Source organism: Doryrhamphus excisus, linkage group LG2 (assembly GCF_037039965.1).
Source record: "Doryrhamphus excisus strain RoL-2023G ecotype Guam linkage group LG2, RoL_Dexc_Guam_v1.1, whole genome shotgun sequence".
NCBI lineage: Eukaryota > Metazoa > Chordata > Actinopteri > Syngnathiformes > Syngnathidae > Doryrhamphus > Doryrhamphus excisus.
In genome coordinates this window covers 10,463,293-10,479,292 of record NC_136358.1, presented here as the reverse complement: position 1 = coordinate 10,479,292, position 16,000 = coordinate 10,463,293, and the positions used below count along the sequence as shown (strand labels likewise).

Here is a 16,000-nt window from a genome sequence, read left to right as displayed (position 1 = left end):
CCTCATCTCAAACATCAGAACCAGACACCGGAGCACAAAAGAATCAAAAGGAGGGTATTGAGTGTGTCTTGGCACAGCTGGGGGCCAGGAAGCTACGTGAATGCTGGAAGCTCTTAACTCCGACAAGTGACTGACGTTGGGAGGCGGGATGGAGTGGTGGGGGTTGTTGCTCGATGACCATGGGAAGCCCAGGTGAGCACGCACGCACGCACGCACGCACACACAGCAGCTTAACAATTGACCATTAAAAGCCAAATGATGTTCAAGTGGAAGACTGGTGTAAGAGTGGAATATAAACATAATATACATATATGTATACATACACACATACATATATATATACGTACATATATATGTGTATATATATATATATATATATATATATATATATATATATATATATGTATATATTATCGCATTTTGTCCATAGTTAACTCAAAATTGCATTTAATCGCAGGGAGAAATACCTTTTTATCTATAATAAGTAGGGGAAATCTCTTTGTGATGTGCAACTAAAATGATAATTACATAAAATTATTGGAACTATGGGCCATTATTTCAAAAAATACAGTCAGCAAGCATATTTTTGTATGACTTTTTTTTATTTATTATTAGCATATTAGCTTTTAAACTCGCCCACAAACGTTCAGCAAATACAAAATGTGAGCAAGTGAGAACTCTCACACTAACATGTTTTTGTTTATTTGTGTCAGCTCAAAATAAGATGTGTTTATTTATGATATTGGATTTAAATTCTAAATGTTTTTGAGTAAAAAAGCCTATTTAGGAACATTAAGAAAAGATTATTGTGAAATGAAAATACCTAAAAACATAGGGCAATAGTGCAAACATATCACATATCATAACAATTGCAAACCTAATGTCATTTCATTTCTCTTTTAAAACACATTAAGATACATAGACATTCATCATTATATTACAGTAAATATTATTTTATTACAATACTGGAACTATTCATTAGAAATCCCTCAGTTTTGGAATGTTTAATGCTAGTTGCGAGTTGTCCTACTTTTTCGACGGTCATTGAACGCAGCATCCATGTTCTCCGATTCAAAGAGGGCCATATGGATGTATTTGGATGTATTTTCCCCCTTTTTCGTTCAACTCATAATTGCTCCCGAATGCTAATACTGTGTGGGAATGCATAAAGGTAAGATTTGATGACTTTGAGTGCTAATGTGCATCACAGTGGTAGTTTTATGCTAAATGGCTAATGCTAGCAAAACACTGGACTTCAACCACGGTCATCACATTGACAGCCCGTCAATAGCAGCTGGAACTCCAATTTAGTTGGCAGTTCAATGCAAAAATCATCAGAGAGATATGAAAATGTGAAAAGCACTGGTTAGTTGGGCCACTCTTATGCCAAGGTAGCACTGTATATGACAATAAAAACAATACCTGCACCGCTCCAGTCTCTGGCAGGCCATGTAATCCACGATAAGTCAAACACAGGGACAGTAGATACAAATAACTTTGGTCTTGCTACAAGAGCCATCTACCAGGGCTTTGAAGCTAACTTTACCAATCTAAATACTCTTTTCTTTCTCCATTTCCCATCAATATTTGTTCCAGCTTGTGGCTACAGAGTTACTATGCGTCAACCAAACTACGGTGGGGGCCGAGGTTCAAACAGGAGGAATGCGGTTTTTTTCAGCCATTAAAGGGACCTTCCGTTAACGTCATTAACGCAATGACTTAGCCCAAGCTATAGTTAGCTTAGCTCTCTCTCTCTCTCTCTCTCTCTCTCTCTCTCTCTCTCTCTCTCTCTCTCTCTCTCTCTCTCTCTCTCTCTCTCTCTCTCTCTATATATATATATATATATATATATATGTGTATATATATATATATATATATATATATATATTAGCATAACGCTAACTTCAGCGACAATGAACATGCACATCAACACATGTTGATAATCCCCTGGTGACTGATGATGAGGAGGATGAGGATGAGGAGAATGAGGATCCCCATCCCATCAAGTAGATCCTCTCTGCTTTTCCATCTACTTTGGGTCTCAGCATGACCACGCCATCATAGCACCGATTATTGTATTCACTCTCTACCCTACTACAGTGTACTACCTCTACTCTACTGCAATACACTCTGCACAGTGTAGGGTACTATATTTTTTTTCTAGAGCGGTGTATTCAGTGTAGTGTATATATACTCTAGTGTACTGAACTCTTGTATACTGTTGTGTCTTGTATAGAGTAGTGTTGTGTAGTATTGTCATGTATAGAAGTAGTGTTGTGTAGTATTGTCTTGTATAGAGTAGTGCTGTGTAGGATTGTCATGTATAGGGTAGTGTTGTGTAGTGTTGTCATGTACAGTGTGCAGTGTGTTGTTGTATGCAGACAAAGGTGGTAGTAAGTGTTCAGAACATGGGAGCTATAGCAATGAGTAGCAGAGACTGCGAAGGTTTGATGGACCTCCATTTCCGAACAACAGTTTTTAACCATTGAGCCCCTTTGTGCTTCCTGAAACAGCATTATTGTGAAATAATAATAATTTGTTGTCACTTCTGGCTAACCTTACCTTTCTGTGACCTCTGGCTCTTCACAGCTTGAAAATGAAAATGTGCTGAAATGTGCTTTGTTTACACTTGTTCTGCACATGCCTGGTGCAGACAATCAAATAAATAAATATTACATCCCTCTCAATTCGATGCAATATGCACCTTGCTATCTCAAACTTGTTTCATAACTACACAGTGCATTTCACAAGACAGCAGGCACCATCGTGCATCAGTCAATGACTCTGTTTTATTGTCTGCTTGCTTGGGCTGGTTCAGCTGGTAATGTAAAGTCAGTTGGAAAACTTGTCGTACTTAGCGCGGTGCTTTTGAGAAAACTAGAGTTAACAAAGCTGACTGATTATTTCCCCGTTTGCCATGTTTGCATGAATCACCAAAGTGTCAAGGATCACTTTCATTACACATTACAGACTTACAATGTTATATGAGACTATCCTGTGAATACCTCCACCACTTCGCTACCATCTTGATCAAGTAAAGCTCAGTCAATCAGCTCCCAATCAACAGGCTGAGCATTTGAACGTGTCGACATTGCAGTATCAGAGATGGCTTTTGGAGACCACGTGGGACCAAAGGTTACTTTGCTCTCCTGTCCATCATTTCCAATCTCGACCCGTCGTAGCAACTGACGCTCGTCTGGCGGCAGCAACTAATAACCACGGCTTTTGTTTGCAGCGTGCACCTAAAGGCCCCCAGGAGCATGGAGACCTTATTTAGATGAATGAGTGATATGCAGCAGCATGAAGAGTGGTGCTTTTAACCCCTGTGTTGATTTGAAAGGCCGGGCTTTTCTATCAAAGGAAAGGGGGGGCTGTTAATTACCCCACAGATGATGCCGACATGACGCACATTATCAAAGAAGTGCAAAGAAAGCCCACCTGTGTGCTTTTATTGCTATGGAAATGATGTCACATGACCAATGGCTGTATTGCATTTAGCTACTGGCTACCTCAGCATGTGTTTAACACCACATCCATTGGGACCGCCACTTGGCACCATTGTTCCACAGTAATATTCACAACTGTGGAGAAAAGAAAGTGAGAAAATCAAGTTGCTTTCTTGTCCCACGAGCAGCCAAGGTGAGGACCTCTGTGGGGACCATGAAATATCGAGCCTGGAGCTCATTAGGGTTCATTTCCTCCACTCCCAGGAGTCCTAAAAGCTCCTTGTTGGTGGGAGGGGAAGTGCTTAACATTCACGAGGAACGTCCAAACCTGATTGGCCTGCCTGTGATTTCACCCCAACGCTGACCTCATCAATACTTCATGAGGCGTCCATCCTGCATAGCAAAGGCTGGAGGTGTCGGGCATCAGCAGGGACTGTACGTCATTGTGGATGTTATGTATATCATATCTTTATGTTATGAATACAATAATAACAACTACACTGCAAAAACAGCCATACTTGAAAGAAGCCCAAATTAGATTAACGGGACAACATGTCTTCTTTCAAACAGTTGGAGTAAATAACGTTTGCTTGGCCCTCATTCTTACAACTAGAATACTTTTCTTGTGACTCCTAGAATATAAAGAGTCCCAAAATGTACACCATGCTGGTGTATGCTGGTGGACCAGCACCAGTCAGGAATGGAGGATTTTCTTACCTCTTTTCCCTATTCTTTTATACTCCGAATAACCCCTACCACATTATACCACCATGTTAGTGAGACAATCATTTCAGTGACAGGAAGAGTGAGTACTCTTCTCGCAATCTTTGACGTTTTTTTCTTCTCTCTGTGAAGCCCAAGCTAGCAATGGTAGAAATGAAGTTTGAAAAGCTCTAAACGTTCTAAATGTTCTAAAACGTTTGAGCCTTGGGAAACCTTTGTCTTTGTGAGTATCTGTGTAAAAGGCACCTGGAGTAGCGATCTCGAATGTCCCTGAATCGTTATTTTGAATGTGTTTGTAAACTCTCGCAATATTTTCATGTTCTTTGGCTTTTATCATCAGACCAGGCAACTACTACAGTTTCACAGGTTAGTCACCAGCATCCAATCACCAGGATGCCAGCATCCAAGCAGTATACAGTATGTTGGTTTTGCTGGTCTTACCAGCATACTACATCTATCCTTGTCTTGTCTTACCAGCATCCGATACTGGTAGGCTTCTCCACCACACTAGCAGAGACCAAAAGGTTGCATGAGCACCCTGCTGGAAAAAACAGCATAGACCAGCATATGGAGCATACCAGCAGGAAAACACAAGGTATGCTGGTCTATGCTGTTCTGTGCTGGTCTATGCTGTTTTTAAGTAGGGAAATGATTCATAAATTCAGATCAAATTTGCTTTCATGAGGCTAGATGCATCAGGGCAAGGTTATGCCCAGGCTTTCGCCTTAAAATCAGCTATGAAAGCACCATTCTTTCACTATTTGACTCATTCCGAGATGGCGTTGCCATTTATTGAAAATCTATAAGGTTCCCGAGGGGACATGGAGAAAAGAAATAGAAAAAAAGAGTTTTCCATGATATTATCTATCAGAGAGATAGATTCTCAGACGACGGAATATGCTAGAATGCAAGAATAACATGCAGTATGAAATATGAATAATTCGCCAACATTAGCAGACATAAACCTTGCTTGAGTACTCACATCACCACTAGTGATGACCTAGTGGTCATAACAGGATACAACACAAAGACCTGTTTCAAATATTTCAAATACTTTTTTGCTCCAATGGTTTTTTGAAAGATGAAGTATTAAAATGTCAAAGTTGTGCAATGTTGATAAAGGAAAAGACTAGTAGGGTATAGTTTGTATAAATAAATCAGTGTTAACCTGCCCATTAAATGCTCAGCATTATTCCATCAGCGGCCATTCCTCGCTCTCTTGGCAGCGGCAGTGTTGCTTTTAGCAATCATAATCTCTTGGAAAGTCCTCATAATGCTCCATAACAATGACACTCATTTTTTGTCAAATACACTGGCAAGTAGAATAATATGATGTCAAACACTCTGATGATGATGATTTTGTCAAGTTGCATCTTGACCACAGAGCCTGGCTTTGTGGAGCCATGTTCTCGCCAGAACAAGGGGAGCTGGATGGTGGCAGCCATCCCATTTAACACGTCCAATCAGGATGGACCATTTCCTAGCCAGACCTCATTGCAGGCTTTGACTGGCCATGGAAGTTCAGGTGACTTGGACACCCCAAATGACGTTTGTGGTGCCACCTTTGGTTTGTGGTGAAGATTTGTGGTCATTAGCGCATTGGAGGCCAACCCTCTTTGAAATGTCTTTATCTGTACAAAGCACTGGAAGACTTGCTGGGACCAGCATTCTTCCAGCATGAATAATGACCTGCTAACCTAAACACCATAACCACATGACCCCTCGACACCGCAACACCTCACCTCAACCAACCACAGCTCACAGTGGTGCGCTGGACCAAATTACCAGAGCGTAAGGTGCATCACACTCTGCCACCTTGCGCCACCTTGCGCCACCTTGTGCCACCTTGTGCCACCTCACGCCACCTTGTGCCACCTTGTGCCACCTTGTGCCACCTTGCCCATAGGCTCAAACAGCACCACCATTTATTGTATTTACCAGAAAAATAACAGCACAAGCAACACAACAGGGATGCAGAAGAAGAGTTGGCTAACAGAAGAAAATACACACAACAGCATGATACGACATACAACAGTTTGGAAGCTTCCGGGTCGCCTGTGACTCATGTAGACATGTGGCGATGGCGAGGTGATTACAGCCATGACACTAGGGGCCGGATTAGAATGGATTACATGTGCACACGCTTTCACACACATAGTTTTCTGCAAGAGTCTAAATGCAGGGCTAATACTACAAAAGGGCAGGGGAGTGAAATAGTGGATGCACTGAAGGATTAAACGTAAAGCAGCCTGGATGATTGTCCTCTCTCTGCAGGCAGTAGGGTGCCAACATGGCAGCTCCCAGGAGACACCCTCCGCCCTCGACCTGGCCCTTCCTCCTCCTTCTCCTCCTCACCGCATCCCCGGGCACCCTTCGCGCCCGGCCCCTCCTCCTGCACTCGTCCATCAACGTGGCCGTGGTGTTCAGCGGCTCCAGCTACCAGAATGAGGTGAGAGGTCGGCTGAGCGGTGAGAACTTTGTGGACCTACCTGTGGTGGTGAGCCCGGTGACGGTGCTGGTCAATGACACCAACCCTCGAGACCTGCTGACACGCCTCTGTGATACCATGGCGAAAGAGAAGCTGCACGGCGTAGTGTTTGAGGACGACGTGGGGTCGAGTTCAGGTGCACAGGTAAGATGAATGAAATGTGCAGTACCTGTATTGGGAGGGGGGACTGTTACTGGTGCATTGTCACCAATCTGCTGAGGACAAGAAACACCAGCGGTGCCAATATCTTATAATCATCTGACTTTGTGTCTTCAGGTGGCTGAGGTGGCACAAATCCTGGACTTCTTGTCTACCCAGACCACTCTGCCAATCGTGGGCATCAGTGGTGGCTCAGCTGTGGTCATCCCGTACAAGGTACCACTGATCCAGTCTTACTGCCAAGATCTTTTCCCAGTAGTTTTCCCTCTAAAGTCTTGCATGCTGTGTAAGTCTGGAACCGCGGTGCACAGGCACCTGGTGAGGCTGGAAAAGACTGATGTGGTCTTTGATGACTTAGGACTGACTAAGAAAAGCTCATTTAAACATCCCCGCATCAAGAACGGGCTATATGATACACGTCAAACTCCCCTTTGCAGCCATCACCTTGCATGCTAGCATTTGACGGCAGCCTTTGACCTCATTCAGCCTCTAATCTGTTGGATGCGCGAAGCATGAAGTGCTGGGAGGAACAACTATGATGAGAAGAGATTGTCATCATTCATCTCTGAGTCTCATTTAACAGGCATCTCATTCTTTGATGGACGGCAGGAAGCAATGTTTCTCCTGCTTTACCCAACTCCCCGCCACTCATCTCTTCCTCCGCACTTGCTCCCCCCTCGCACCCGCTATCATCAACACCTCCTATTTTTAGCGGACGCTCTCTCACACGTAGACAAGCGAGGCAACAGCCTCGCCTCACACACAAACATGGCGATGGAGAGAGGCCTTGCTCCGGAGCACTGGAGCTTCTACCCTGTGATGCATTTGTTCTCATCTGGGGTCCTTTTGTTTTGCAATTTGTTTGAAAAAAGGGGCACCTTCTTTGTCAGCCAATCAAAGCACTGCAGCATGTTGAGCTCCGCCCTCTAGGGTATGGCACCTCCAAGAGCAATGCTACTTGTAGAATTCTTTCACCAGCACAGATCAAATAGCATGTGGGTGATTCCCCCTCCCCCACCCCCCCACGCCCGCCCCAAATCCCCAGCTCCAGGGGCTGATGCCTCATCCATCAGGCCACATGGCCCACAGGACCAGTGTCACCTATGGCCAGAAATGAGGGTTTTATACCCAATCGTGGCTTCTCCTAGGCTGGATTTACACCGCAGGTCTGGGCTGGTGCAGTAAATTGCTTTGGGGGACTTTGGGGGACACATTTTTAGAAAGCTGATGGAAGGGGGCCGAATTTCTACCTACACTTTGGTTTTCTATTATTTTTATTTTGTATAGAGAAATGTTGTATCAGTGGTGAGCGCGCAGGCGACACAGCTAGAAGACCCGAGTTCAATTCCTCCCTCGGCCTTCTCTGTGTGGAGTTTGCATGTTTTCCCCATGCATGCGTGGGCGTCCTCCCCATTCTAAAAACACGTTGGCTTCATTGGCGACCCCAAATTGGGGGAATAGTTGTTTGTCTATATGTGCCCTGTGATTGGCTGGCCACCAGTCCAGGGTGGATCCCGCCTCTCGCCCGAAGACAGCTGGGATAGGCTCCAGCACCCCTGCGACCCTTGTGAGGATAAGCGGTAGAAAATGAATGTTATATCTTGACATCACCAAATGGATAAAATCAGCATGAAGAGGTCATACAAGAAAATAAGCAATCTTGTCAAAGATACTCTATATGACATGAGTCTTCAGCTGTTTTTAAAGATCCACTGCAAAAAATATGTGGCTGACGGGGCAGCTTGGTTGTGTCCGCTGTGGCCGCCAGGAGCCAATGGCTGCTTGGCGTTTAGATGTGTTTTGATCTGTTATCCATACCGCCTACATGACACAAGAGCAGGAATGGATGGTGGAAAGAGAAGTTGACTGAGTGCATCTGACTTGTGTGTTGAATTCAATTAAGGATGTGTCACCAGGACCCCATTAAAAGCCTTAATGAGACCCTTCAGGAGGCCCCGGCCCCCGCGGCTATGAGATCTTATCCCCAAAACTCCCAAAGCATCGGCTCCAACTTTTCCTGCACTTTTGATCCATTTAGTCAAGCCGGCCCGTTTAACAGCCTTTGTGCTCCCGAGGATGAGGTGGCCTATGGACCACGACGCATCCTGCATGAGGCCTCCTTCTCCTCACCAAGGAGGTCTCACGCAACAGCGCAGATGGATCTGCCGACGACACGCTCCCCGTCGCTTGTAAAGAGCTCAATAGTGCTTGATTATCAATAATCATGGCAAAGGAAAAGAAGCAGCAGTCCCCTCCCTCCTCCCAGGACGCCTATTTATAGTTGCCATGGCCTCTCAATGGAGAACAACAAAGACGGAAAAGCAGCAGGACAAAAGATGGAAGGGAGGAGAGGAAGTCTTTTGTCACGTGTGAGAAGTAGCAAGGAGGAAATGAAAATGTGTGTGCGTGTGTCTGGCCACAATATTAGGTACAGGGGCAAACTGTACCTAATATCTACCGTACCTAATACTATGTACCTAATCCTCTACCAAGACAACAAAGGTCTGGTTGACGAATTCATTCATCACATAAAATATCTTTCATTCTTCATCTTTGCCGTGCTGACTACTCAAATAATACAAACAACAGACGTTAACAGTCGCAGTAAATAATATTACATATTACAAACAATAGACGTTACTTACTTACTACTTAGTTTGTTAGTAGCAGATCAAATTCCCATACGTCTTCAATGAACATTACTACTATTACTACGACTACTCCTACTACTACTAGCAGTAGCAGTAACAGTACCAGTAGTGGTAGCGGTAGCGGTACCAGTACCAGTACCAGTACCAGTAACAGTAGCAGTAGTAGTATCAGTATCAGTAGTAGTAACAGTATCAGTAGTAGTAACAGTATCAGTAATAGTATCAGTATTGGTATCAGTAGCAATATCAGTAGTAGTATCAGTATCAGTAATAGTATCAGTAGTAGTATCAGTATCAGTCATAGTAGTTTCAGTATCGGTAACAGTATCAGTATCAGTAGTATTATGAGTATCAGTATCAGTAGTAGTATCAGTATCAGGAGTAGTACAGACAGACAGACTTCCTTTATTGTCATTGCACAATAACACAGCAGTGAGTATCAGTATCAATATCAGTATCAGTAGTAGTATCAGTATCAGTGTAGTGTATTGTGGCTGACTTGCGAGGTGGTCAATGGCCTCCAAAGAGGATAGGATGGATGAGGATGGGGTGGAGTCAAGTGCATGTAATAAAAAGCTAATAATTATAATAATAATGTAATAAAAGATGTTTGCAATGACGGCTGGGATGCTGGAGAGCGTGGATGCATGTAAGTGAAGTCAGAGAAGTTGCTGGTCACCAAGGTGTGTGCTTATGTCACAAAGCAACATGAACTTGATGCATGTTTGATTTGTGATATTGAACATCGCTTACTGGATCACACTTTCCTTTTTTGGCCCCCTCTTCTTTATTTATTCAGGCCAGTTTGACCTCCTTTCAGCATTTGTCCCCCCCTCCCCCCACTCCCCTACAAACCTTCACTTCTAGCTCTGGCTCGGCCTTGGTGATCCAGAAAGCAGAAGCAGGCCACCAAAGAAGCTCAGCGGTATTCCCTACTGCTTCTTAAGAAACACCCCATCTTTGGCTGGCCAGATGTTGTCTGTCACACGCTGTCCTGCAAAAACAGCAACGATGCCAGGGATGCTCTGCTGTTTTTAAAGGAGAAGTACACTTTGTTCCCGATCTTTACATGAAACATGAACACATATTTTTTCCCCTTTTCTGTGCGTTCTTGCGAAAGAAAAAGAGTTAATATGTGCTAGCTATAGTCACGGAACGTAGTTCGTGCGTGAGGAAAGAAGTTCTGGAAATGTTTTAAATCATCAAAATAGGGCAAGATTCTATACTGTAAGTATTACATCTTATCATCAGTGTACTTGGTAATGCAACGTTAGTAGAGGTTTTCCGACAGGGCTTCATAGTTGAAAGAAGTACCTCCCATTGACGTGCATTGTTAGCAAGCTCATATTAACTTCTTTCTCATCAAAATGGTAAAGAAATATATGATGTTATATTCATGTTTCTCATAAGGATTGTGGATGATGGGCAAGGTCCCCAAAAACTGCAGCTTTCCTTAAGTAGCTGCTGCACAAACAGCAGGGGTCCGAGCACGCACCCCCCGTAGCAGCAGTTTTTATGCTGCTCGGATGACAGCCCGCCATGCTGTCTTGCATGTGTGCTATTTTTACGGCCACTCAGTGTTCTGCTGGGGCTCGCAGCCTCCCGGGGCGAGACCCAAACCACCCCAGACTGAGATTACACTGAATGACGGCAAGTCTGGCTGCGATACTCTTTTGGTATTCCTCAGGCTCACGGCTCCGGCGGGGGGATTGCAGTGGTGGTGGGGAGTTTTTCATCGCCTCTCAGCTGTGGGAGACGGAGGAAAGATGACAGCTCCTCGCCTTCGGAGACGAGCCCCAGAGAGTCGGCTCCCAAAAGGCGCTTTGACAGTTTAACGCAGAGGCTTCCCCGCCTTCTCCTCACAACTTCTTTATGGCCGCACGTGTCTGACATGTTTTTATCACCCTGATAACATTACTCCAAAGTGCTGCCTTCTTGCAACAGATATCACCTCAAATTGGGAATATTTGGATTGCAGCTGACGTTCTTGCACCTTCTTACATCACAGCTGAAGCCCCTCACGTCTCTCAAATTCTACAAATTGACTACACTTTGCATTTGGAACCATAAAACATACGACACTTATCCTAATCCAAGCTCTGAGCTTGTGCAGGCATACCGATCGACCCTGTGAGTGGACGCTGAACAGGACCCCCCCCAACTGCCATCAAATTAGCATATTTTGACATGCATATTTGATAAATCATTGATATGAGAAGATGCCTCACTATGCTATGAAAGCACTCCATGTCATTGTGGAATTAGTAAAGATGATAATCACACTCATTACAATATCCATGCTAGTTAAAAAAACATCATATCTGGCTCGTCTTGTATGTCAGCATGGATATGCACATATGCTAATGTATGCTAACACACACACTGAGAATATGCTAACAAATGCCACATTGCTCCAGCGTCAGAAAGTGAGCTGCTAGTACACACGCACACACACACACACACACACACACACACATACACACACATGCATATGTGAGAACAGATGCTTATTAAAAAAGCAGTGTTGTTAAATGTGAGCGTTGGTGAGCACATTTAGTGGCATTTTCTCCAGAAAGTGATAGCCTTTAAACAGTAGAAAGACTTTGTAATCAGGTCATGGAATTGTTATCGTCATTTTATTCCCAAATAATCTGACATCTTTGTATCTATGAACACAATTATGTCAACATAACGTGATGGTGAAAAGATACTCCAGCTGCTAGAATGGAAGTTGCTCTTTATCAGGCCAGAACCTGCACACAAGAGGAATGAAAAGGGGCATAACTACAGAGCATACACAGCACACAACGCTACCAACTACCAAGACTACACGGATGATTAATATTCACACCTACAGTATTTACAAACCACGCACAACCCAACTACCAACAGGCAAGCATTTTTTTTTATTTCGTACTGCTTATTTCGTTTTTGCTTTACAGAAAACAAAAACAAATTAATAAAATGGTAGAGTGTAGATCAAACAGTTGGAGTAGTGACATGGAGAGTTGAATAGAAGTGTTTGCAGCCTGGATTTGAACATTGCCAAGGTTGAGGATTGTTGCTCATCATCTGGAAGACTGTTTCAGATTTTGCCTCACCATGTTTAGTCCTGACTCTGGACACCCTCAGGGGACCACTACCTGAGCTTTTCAGAGCTGGAGATGGTTGATGTGACTTTACCATGTCAGGGATGTATTTTGGCCATCGAGACCATGAAGACACTTGTAGAAGCACAGCTGTTTTAAAGTCTATTCTCTGAGTAACAGGAAGCCGATAGACGATGGGCGATAGACGACATCCCCTGATCTGAACCCCCATCCGGGCAAGGAAAAACTCAAAAGCCATTAGTGAAAAAGAAACCTTGAGAAGGGGGATGCAGATGGGGAAATCCCCCTTCTAAGATGACCAGGCAGGAATGGATGTCGAGAGGTTAACATGTGACAATTAAGTATAAACAGAGAGTATAATAGTCCAGGTCCAAGATGTAATGCCATCAGGAGAGTTGGTCAGCCGCGGGTCTTGGGATGATCACCAGCCAACGCGGGGCCCGCATATTTGTTTCTAGCTCTCGGGATTGTCAGAAGACTAGCGTGGGTTTCTATACGGAGCATAGGGTACAACTAGGTCAACCACATAGACCCATGTCATATTTTGTAAACAAGAAAAAGAACCTTAAAGTCACATCTTAAATGAACTGGGAGCCAGTGCAAGTTGGCTAGTATTGGAGAAATATGGTCTCACTTACATGTCCTTGTAAGAAGTCGTGCTGCAGCATTTTGTACTAACTGCAGGCTTTTCAAACTTGCCATTGGAAGACCATAAAGCAATATATTACAGTAATCAAGGCAAGATGTGAAAAATGCATGGACGAGGGTCTCTGCATCAGAAGTGGAAAGAATAGGCCGTATCTTTGCGATGCTGCCAATATGAAAAAATGCTGTTTTAGTAACATTTAGTAACAATGTGCTTATGAAAGGAGTCGAGTCCAATATCACACCCAGATTTTTCACAGAGTCACTCTGGGTAATATGCTTTTATCAAAGCTCAGGGCGGTGTCCTTAAACAGGCGACTCTGGACATCCAATGTTTGATATCAACGAGACAAACCTCCAGATTAGAGCAGTCCTGTGGGTCAGTTAGCTTTAGTGGCACATACAGCTGAGTGTCATCAGCATAACAGTGAAAGCTCATCTTCTGTTTGCAAATGATGTTGCCAAGCTGCAGCATGTAAATGTTGAACAGAAGAGGGTCGAACACTGATCCTTGTGGAACTCCGCAAGTGACACCAGAGAACTCAGAAGTCACATCATCACAAACGACACGATGCGTCCGATCCCCAAGATAAGATCAAAGCCAAGAGAGTACTGGACTAGTAACACCAATGTGCATTTGAAGGCATTCCAGTAGTGGAGTGATGGATGATATCAAAGGCAGCACTGAGATCAAGTAATAATAATACTGAGGATGTGTCACAATAGATAGAAGATCATTTATCACTTTTGCAAGGGCTGATTCAGTAGAGTGGTTCACCCTGAAATTAGACTGAAGAGGTCCAAATAGATCCCTCAAAGCCATGTGATCATTGAGCTGTTTTTTACAATTTTTTTCAAGGATTTTGGAAAGAAATGGGAGGTTAGACACCAGTCTATAGTCAGAAATACTCCCAGGATCAAGGCTCGTTTTTTTCAGTCAGGGTCAAATCACTGCAGTCCTGAAAGCTGCAGGCACAGTCCTGGATGAAAGTGATAGATTTATAATATTTAAGATTGAGGGAGCAATGTGAGTGTGAATGGTTGTTTGTCTATATGTGCCCTGTGATTGGCTGGCGACCAGTCCATGGTGTACCCCGCCTCTCGCCCAAAGACAGCTGGGATAGGCTCCAGCACCCCCGCGATCCTCGTGAGGAAAAAGTGGTAGAAAATGAATGAATGAAAGATTGAGGGAGCTAGAATTGGAAACAGCTCTTTAACAAGTTTCCCAGGAAGCGGGTCAAGCAGACATGTTGGCTGTTTTGCTACACTAACAAGTTTTATAAGCCCATCAAGAAATACTTCTTCAAAGTAGAAAAAGCTAGTGGGACAAAGGATGGAAGTAGTCCCAGCAGTGGTCATGGTAGCTGACATGTTTAACCGGTCTGGAGGTAGGGTGTCCTTTATTTCATTCCTGATGAGCTCAACTTTATTTGCAAAAAATCTACGCAGACTCGTCGGCTGAGAAAGAGGAACTACTAGGAGAGGTCCTCTTCTGAGTTAGCATTGCAACTGTGTTGAATAAGTATTTAGGGTTATTTTCATGGCGGTCAATCAGTCTCGAAAAATATTTGTTTTTTGCCGCAACAGAGCCGGTTTATATTTGGTCAGACTATCTCCCCATGCCTGACGGAAAACCTCAAATTTAGTTTGCATGCCATTTGCACTCCAATCTTTGACATAACTGTTTCAGCCTTCGAGTTTCATCTGTAAACCAAGGAGTAAGTCTTTTGGGACAAGACTTATATCCTAAAGGTGCTACAGTATCAAGAGCTTCACATAACACCTTGTTGGAATCATTTATAAGATTGTCTATACCGCTATACTTCTCTACCTCTATAACCTCATCATCATATACGGGTTATGATGATGGTCATGATATACGGGAAATGATGATGAGGTTTTAGAGAAAGAGTCTCAAGGTGACTGATAACACTTTTGCTTGAAATACAATGATTTCACTTTTGTCTGAGTTTAGCTGGAGAAAGTTGTTTTGCATCCACACACTGATGTGTTTGATGCCGTGTAAAGTAAACATGCAGAGCCATGTTCACCTGCCGTCAGTGACAAGTAGATATGAATGAGGTTTGCATAGTTGTGGTAGGACACATTGCAGCTATGCATTAGCTGGCTTAAAGGGAGCATGTAAAGATTCCCGGTCCGGGGATTGACCCCTGGGGAACCCCACAGGTCATAGCCATTTGCTCTGAGACGCCGTTACCACTTCACAAAGTACTTCCTGTCCTCCAAATAGTATATGAACCATTTCAGAGCAGTACCAGAGATTCCCAGCCAGTTTTCTAAGCTCTGTAACAAGATCACATGGTCAACACTGTCCAAGGAAGGACCTGTGTCAGGTCTAGCAGAACTAAAAGTGAGACTTTGCCTGCATCTGTGTTCAGACGTATATTATTTGTCACTTTGATCAGATGTGTTTCAGTGCTGTGGTGGGGTGTAAAGCCTGATTGGAAAGTATCAAACATTGTTAGAGAGGAAAAAGTCAGTAAACTGTTGGTCTACAACCCTTTCTAAGACCGTTCCCGAGAATGGCAGCTTTGATATGGGCATCAAGACTGCTCTTCTTCATGAGAGGATTCATGACAGCAGTTATTAGGACCTCTTGAAAGTGAGATGTTAACTACATGAGTGAGCAGTAAAGTATTGTGGTAGTAAGCTAATCAGTACATACTTTAGAAATCTAGTGGCAAACTAATCAAGGCAGCATGATGACGGATTCAGACTGGAGATGATCTCTTCCACTGTTTTGTCAATGATGTGTGA

The 16,000-nt window shown here is 43.6% G+C and overlaps 1 protein-coding gene across 1 annotated transcript in view; it reads left to right on the top strand.

Moving 5' to 3' along the window:
- The window catches only part of LOC131126084 (glutamate receptor ionotropic, NMDA 2C-like), a 51,238-nt gene continuing 35,238 nt past the window's right edge, over positions 1-16,000 (top strand). The window contains exons 1-3 of the mRNA XM_058068266.2: positions 1-192; positions 6,444-6,801; positions 6,934-7,032. Coding sequence (XP_057924249.2) covers positions 6,460-6,801; positions 6,934-7,032 — 441 coding nt within the window. The 5' untranslated portion in view covers positions 1-192; positions 6,444-6,459. The remainder of the gene's footprint in view (positions 193-6,443; positions 6,802-6,933; positions 7,033-16,000) is intronic.